The sequence below is a fragment of the Mirounga leonina genome, unplaced genomic scaffold (assembly GCF_011800145.1).
Source record: "Mirounga leonina isolate KUSES-001 unplaced genomic scaffold, KU_Mleo_1.0 Mir_99, whole genome shotgun sequence".
In the NCBI taxonomy this organism is placed as follows: domain Eukaryota; kingdom Metazoa; phylum Chordata; class Mammalia; order Carnivora; family Phocidae; genus Mirounga; species Mirounga leonina.
This window is the reverse complement of record NW_023270971.1, coordinates 5,118,300-5,125,701: the sequence shown is the minus strand read 5'-3', so window position 1 is coordinate 5,125,701 and position 7,402 is coordinate 5,118,300. Positions and strand designations below refer to the sequence as shown.

The window sequence follows — 7,402 nt, the reverse complement described above, 5'->3', positions numbered from 1 at the left end:
CTTTAGTGTCCTTTTGCACATTTGAGCCACCTGACTGGAGGGGCCATGGTGGGGATAATTCTTAGAAGAATCATCTGATGAGAGGTCAGGAAAGGAGATACTTTTAAGCCACATTTCATCTTCAGAGATGTGAGAAGTGAGATAAGTGTTTATCTTAGGATACAAATAGGAAATACAGTAGAAATAGAGTAAGTCTAACATTTCTTAGAGTTATGTCAAATTCGTTTATGAAACGTTGGATTAAACAAAGGTACTACAGGGCTTTGTGGGATTTTGGTAATGTACACTGTGGGTCTCTAAGGGGAGGGACAGTGACTGTGGCAGGGACACTGTGATTCACTTATCCAGAGGCTCTTCCTTGTCTGCCTGTCTCTTTTCTTTCCCAGCACAGCACTTGCCACCCACTATCGAGGCTCAAAATGCCAAATACTCAACTCCCCAGCCTTCTGTGCAGCAAGGGCATGAACCTATTCCCTAGTTCTGCCAGTGGGACCTGAGAAGTCTACTGAGGACTTCTGGGATAGTTTCCTGATCAAAAGAGACACATAAAGGGAAATTTCTTTCCTGTTTTTTGATGTGGTGGTGTGAAGACACGATACCTGGAGCCACAGCAGCCTTTTGTAAACATGAGGGGTCACATCTCGGGACAAAAGCCACTGTACTGAGGATGGTGGAGTGGAGAGATGTAGAGAACCTGGGCCCCTGATGGCATCATCGAAGTGTTGAACTGATTAGCCCCGCACTTGGATTTCCAGTTGTGCAGGACAATATGGACTCTCATTGTTTAAGTCACTTTTAAGAAGGCGCTCCTTACTTGCAGCTGAAAGCATCCTGACAGCTAAGAGGGGCTAACCTGGTCTCTCTAAGCCCAAACAGGCTGGAATTGGCTTCTGGCTCCATCACTGTAATTATAAGTCCTCTTGAAAGCTGTTTTCTCATCTGTGAGTTATAATTATTCTTATTTCCTCCCTCTTGGGTTGTTACAGAGGCTGACATGACATGATGGGTGTAAAGTCTTCAGTGTAGACCTCAGTACACTGTCAGTACTTAATAATGAACTATTGTTATTATTGTTAGTTTTTGGATCACGGAACCATAGTTGTTGGAATATCCTCCACCATCTTGCAGAACCCCATTCTGCAGGACACAATCTGGGTGATGCTTACCTTGTCAAATTTTCTTAATTTACAGAAGGAGAAACTGAGGCCAAGAGAGAGCTGCTCTCTAGACTCTTTTATTTTGGAAAATGTGCACAGTTCAGCCTCTTCCCATATCACGCATTTCCACTCACATCAGAAACAACAGAAGGACACGGGTCTGGGTTGAAATTATGTGCTTTTATGGGAAACAAAAATACCCAACAACAATAACAAAAGCCCTTCATCTTGCCAAGTTCTCAACCAGTGAAAATGAGGCAGTTTTGATGATTGCGTCTGGCTGGGGACATTTCTAAGGGGTCAGGACAGTTGAAAGACACTGGCCAAAAAGAGAGTTGCAGAGAGGGTTGATGTTTTAAATGAGAGTATATTAGACCTCCTTCTGGCCCCTCATCCTATCACCTTTTCAAGTTACAGTCTCCTTTCAGTTTACAAAGATCCTTCCTGAACTTTGCTCAAATGCAATCTCTTCCAGAAAGTATTCCTTGGTCTGCACCAACTTGCATCTGCTTTCTCAGTAATTTCACAAACACGTTCTCATGCCACCTCCCATCACTTCCTGCCTTGCATCCATCATGTGTGAGTCCATGCCTGACGACACCCAGGGTTAGCAGGCATGCCCCCCAGCCCAGATCCTGTGTTGATCATCTCAGTGTCCCCATCTCCCTCCCCCATTCAGTGCTCAGGATACAGCAGGTGCTCAGCATCGGCAGGTGCTCAGTGAGGGTTTGCTGGATTGGAATCTGTTCTCTATTTGCCACGTTACATCACCAGCCTCTTGAGAGTCCTAATGGTTATTTCCATATTTCCACTTCTTCATCTTCCCCCTATGACCTTAAAATGATCTACATCAAGGCATCTCCAAGAAGGAACAGACCCCACCAAACATCACCAACTGGGGGTCAAAGGTTTGGGGAAAGGAGGAGAGAAGTTAACGTCAAGCTTTCATCCCTGTTCAAGAAGGCAAGAGGGCAGGAAAGCAGCCACCGGGGAAAACCAGGGTGATCATGAGCAGTGTTGGCCACTGCTTCATTTTGGAATTCCATAAGCAGCCATTCTTCCAAAGGTTTCCCCTATGAAACACGGCCAACTTTGAAGTGGGAGCTGATGACTGGTGGGGGACTGGTTCAGTTGCCCTTCTAGCTCAGGGACCAGCGGGCATAGACCAGGAAGCTTTCTTTGGGACGTGGCCTGTATTATGTTTAGAGGGGTGTTAGAGGTTGTCTGTCTAGTTGTTCTGTTGGAGCTATGATGGGAACGTTAGCCCTGTGGTGTATTGAGTTGTCAGGCACATAGATCGTAGTAAGGCTGAAGAATACGGGCTGTAATAGTGGGCCTCTCCTCCAAAGTGGGGCGGAAGGGTCAGGAGGTGCTGGGAGCAGTGAGGGCGAGCGGAGGGTTGCAAGAGGTCCTGCAGCTCCAGTGCTAACAGGTGCCCTGCTCTGGCCCCTGCTGCCAGCTCCCATGCCTTCCCTTGTCTCCATGTCGGGGCCAGGCAAAGGGGCCAGTTGGAAGTGGTGGGGGGAAGGGAAGTGCCTTGTCTTCTCCTACCATGAGACTTGGACAAGGGAGAGGTTAGGATCCAGGGCAGAAGGAGGAGGACTGAGGAGCTTCAGAGAGGCCAAGGCCCTAGCCATTTCTGTTTGCTGCTGTATTGAGTAGATCCGAGGCCCCCACGGCGAAGTGCATCACCCCCCAGAGAGCACTGAACTCCTAACTGCGGGAGATGAGAAAATTTTTCACGGGCTCTCAAAGGTGCTCAGTGACTTTGGGAGATCACTGTGGATCCTCCCGTGTGAGGGCCCCTTTGGGGCCAGTAAGGTGTGAAAACTGCATGGTCAGCATCCACCCTGGAGACTGGGGAAGGAGCCGAGAAGCAGAGAGAAGAGAGACTTCTTCAGGCACCTCCTTTAGGAAAGAGAGTTGGACCTTGGGGGACTCAGGTTAGGACAGATGTTTCAGTATAAAAAGGATCCCCAGTAAAAGGATGGGAGTCTCCTCAAATCCCTTCCCAAACCCCAGAGCACTTAGAAAAGATAAAGTAAGGAGCATAAAAATATCTCGATGACGTGGGCTTGCCTGACAGTACAGAAAAGCAAGTCTCATGGCAGGCAGTGTGTCCTGTTACACAAGAGAGGATTATACCGAGCTTCAGGATAGAGATTTTACATATATCTTTATATAAATGCATATATATTTATAGAGCCCCTGCCTAGAACAGCCGGGCCTGCTTCTTCAGTTCGTTCCTCTTCCAGAGGGCCAGCCGGTCAAACTCAGAGATGGTCATGCCGAAGACCTGGTAGAACTCCTCCTGGGACAGGTGGCGCTGAAAAGAGGTGGGAGGGGACAGAGAGGGAACAGCCTGAGGACGACAGGTGGAGGCTGGGGGCAGGTGCGGGCAGAAGCGGACCCTGTGTGTTTCCTCTGGGTGTGCCGTGCCTGGCACAGCGTCTGACCTACAGAGGTGTGGGATGAGAAGCTGTGGAATGCAAGACTGTGTGCGTGAATGATTCCTGGAAGGGGCCTCCGTAGCTGGTCTGCAGAGGCCACCCCTGCCCAAGACTCAGGTGGGGCTTCTGCTTCACCCAAGTGCCTCGCTGTGCAACGTGGCTGACCTCACCTGTCTGCATCCTGCTCCTTGCATTCTGTGCCCCGGAGTGTGTACGAATTAATACAATTCTTCCTAACTTTGGGAGTAAAAGGGGGGCATAGCCAAGATTTTAGGGTGTACTTCCTCTTATTAGTGTTTTTACAAACGAGCTGGAAGGCTATTCCTCAGGCCATTCAATGAAAAAAACTGCTGTTCATATTTCTCCACCCACTGAAATGTCATTTCGTTTTTTTCTTACATGAAAACAAATATGCCATATAATGAAACATGGTTCTGCATTCCTTGACAGGTTTTCTCCCTCCTTTCTGCCTGCCCTCCCTCCTGCCCTTCCAAACAGCCTTGAAAGTTGATACATTGTCAAAACCTTTCAGAGTTAGAAAGTTATGGCACCTGAAATGTGGCAAAATGTTAACAATTTGTGCATTTAGGTGAATGGTAGAAGGATGTTCATTTTACTCTTCTTGCAACTTCTCTGGCAGGCTGAAATTTTTCAAAATAAAAATTTAAATTATGTTTGAAAGGAGATTTTTGGGTATATATCCTCCCTGAAAACCTCCTGGAATCACTGAGATGACCTGTTGGTAGCAATCATGTTAGCCCACTGAATATTGAAGGAGATTCACGGAGAATTATGTATACAGCCACATGGTGATTAGCCCATTCTCTGGCCTACATGAACTAATATTTTGGCCACATTTCCAGATCTTGAAGCAAAGGTAACTTTGATACTTTTGATAGATATCATTGGTTGCTGGTGGCTTTGAGCTGGTTTTCTAATTCCAGGAATTCCTTGCATTGCATTTCTGTCATGCCCATGACTATATATATGGTCGCCCCCATTTTCTCACTTAATCCTTCCAACCCCTTGAAAACCAGACATTATTTCTTTCTAATTAAAAGATGAGAAAACCAGAAGTCAAAGAGTTAAAATGACTAACTTGACCAAGAGGGAGGGAGGGAGGGGAGCTGGGTAAGTAGCAGAGTTGAGACCAAAGGCCAGGCCTTCTGCTTGCAAACACAGTGCACTCTTGCTGCCCCCTTGGCCAATCCCATTAAACATTCATAAATAAGTCTTTCTATTATGAAAAATTGCAAAAATACTCAAAGGGGAGAAAATAGCACAATGTACACCCAGGCCCATTACCTAGCTTCAATAGTTATCAAGAGTTTGTCACATTTGCTTCACCTATTGTGTTTTACTGAAGTATTTTAAAGCACACTTTTAGACATCGAATCGATTCCTGCCTCTTTACTGCACCATCATCTCCCCCAGAGATAGCAAAACATACTGGATATTTTCTTAGGGAACCATGAGGGCATGAGCAAACCTAAAAACAATTGACAGTACTTCCTCCCAATTGCCTAATACCTGCCCATAATAAAATTCCCCTAATTGTCTCAAAAATATCTTTTTACAGTTTGGCTGTTTGAATAAGGCTTCAAACAGCATCCACATATCACATTTGGTTATTGGACCCTTTCAGTCTCTCCAGGCCAGACAGTGCCTTCTTTTGTCCATGCTGTCTACTTATCGATATTTGTCTCACTGGCACTCAAGCGAGGGCTGAGAAATGCTGTGGACACGGGGGAGTTCTCTTCTCAGCTCTCCACGGTAAAGACTGAGGGGGACTGTCAGTCTCATCTGTTCTTTTTTTGTTGCAGGGTGACGGTTACTATTGATTCTCTAGCCCGTTTTCTCTGCTGTGCCCAAAAATCTTTTTCATGAGTTTCGACGCCAAGGAATGGCTGACTCAACTTGCGTCCAGGGTCCACTGTAGAACACGCTGGAGGAGACTGAGGCTCCCGGCTCTCCCTCTGTGAAGGACCAGCTGGAGCCTCCTCTCTCTTGCGAGTTCTCAGAGCCCCTAATGTCGGCGTTTTCCCTATGACTCTCTCCACAGACTTGAAAGCATAAAGGTGAAGTGCATGGGCTTTAGAGCCAGGCAGACATAGGTGTGTGACCTTGGACAAGTTACTTCACTCCACTGAGCCTCGATTTCCTCTTCTGGAAAGTGGGAGCATGCTAGCACCTAGCTCCTGGATACAGTGAGGGTGAATGTGATAGTGCAGGTCATGGACAGCGGCCCGCACGTGGGAAGCACTCAGCTGCTGGTCGCTCTCACTCCTGCAATGATCTCTTCATGTGTCTGTCACATGGGGGAGTCTGGTCCTCGTTGCCTTTGATTCCATTTCCTCCTCATCCTCTTCCCTGTGCTCATGTGACGCAGGCACACTCACCACTTGCTGTCCTCACCTGGGTTAGGGCCTTTGCCATGGCTGTTCCCTCTGCCTGGGATGCTCTTCCTCCTTATATAAGCATGGCTAACTCCCTCTCCTATTTTGAGTTTTTGTTCGCATGTCAGGTACTCAGTGAGATCTGCTCTGACTGCCTGGTTTAACACTGCCGCTTACCTCTCCCTCTAACCCCCAATTCTCTGCTCTCCTTTTACTTCTTCCCTCAGCCCTATTCGTTTCCCATGTTCTAGATCATTTATTTACTACTTGTGTCATTTGGGGTCTGTCTCCTCAAGTGAGAATGCCAGCTCCACGAGGGCAGGAGTTCCCGTTTTGTTCACTGATATAGCGCAAGCACCTAGAACAGGACCTAGTCTATATAATAGACTTCCAATAAATATCTTTTGGGTGAAGGACAATCTACACTCTGAGCTCCTTGAGGAGCTCTTCAGTCCCCTCCTGGAACTGGTGCAGGGGGTTGGGCAGTGTTCGTAGCCCTGCGGTCTCGGCTCAGGCTCCATGGTAGACATCCCTGGGAGCCTCTGAAAAATACCAGTGCCTGAGCTCCTTCCCCAGACTGAGATTTAATTGGTCTAGGCTGGGGTGCAGTATCAGTATTTTTAAGAAGCTTCTGATTCTTAGGGCAGGTTACGCTTCCCTAGTGGGAGCTTCTGGGTGTCATGGAGGATATAAAAGGGCAGTTGGTCCTCCAGGATGAACCAGGTTTCCATCCCTTCATGCCGGTTCCACTGAGCTGCCCTGGGAGCTGTCCCCTTCAGCACCGGCCGCTACTCGCTGCTAGACCGTAAAGGAGGCCCTTGTTATAAATGTGGGGATAATCACCCGCTTGCTAGGCTGCTAGCCCAGCCTGCTAGAGCTGGAGGGACTCACAGAGCTTCCTGGCTTGCTCACATTCCCCTCCCTCTGCCCCAACCCTTTATTCTGGGCGAATTCCCAGCAGCCAGATGAACGGTGGTCGATACGCTCATCCCAAGGGGTGCTGAGCCTCCTCTCTTAGAAACCTGCATTCGATTCGACAAACATTTTCCAATACTTCCCCTGGTTCAGGCCTCATGGTAGATAGAGGACTGACCATTTCTGTCAGACAGAGGAAATGGATAGCTGGGTGCTCTGATACAAAGGAAGGGGAAGAGGTGCTTGATCTACAGTCTGGACACAGGGCTGGGAGAGGCTGGAGGAGGGGTGAGGGACACATCCTGGGAAGGTCTGGGGGGCCCTGGGACACAGGCATCACTCCAGGGAGGCCCTAAGGCGTGAGGAGGCAGGCAAGATGGGAAGGGCATTCTAAGAGAGGGAGAGGCAGGGAGAAGCACCGTAGAAAGGGCAGAGGGTGCTCCAGGATCGGGGGCCCAGGGACTGGAACTCCAGGCCAAGTGGA

At 48.3% G+C, this 7,402-nt stretch overlaps 1 protein-coding gene across 7 annotated transcripts in view; it reads right to left on the bottom strand.

The window, feature by feature from the left end:
- Window positions 1–1,316: 1,316 nt before the first annotated feature.
- ABLIM3 (actin binding LIM protein family member 3) overlaps window positions 1,317–7,402 on the bottom strand; it is a 108,795-nt gene continuing 102,709 nt past the window's right edge. For all 7 annotated transcript variants that reach the window (XM_034999525.1, XM_034999526.1, XM_034999520.1 and 4 more), the window contains one exon: window positions 1,317–3,483. In XM_034999525.1, the coding sequence (XP_034855416.1) occupies window positions 3,370–3,483 (114 nt within the window). In that variant the 3' untranslated portion in view covers window positions 1,317–3,369. The remainder of the gene's footprint in view (window positions 3,484–7,402) is intronic.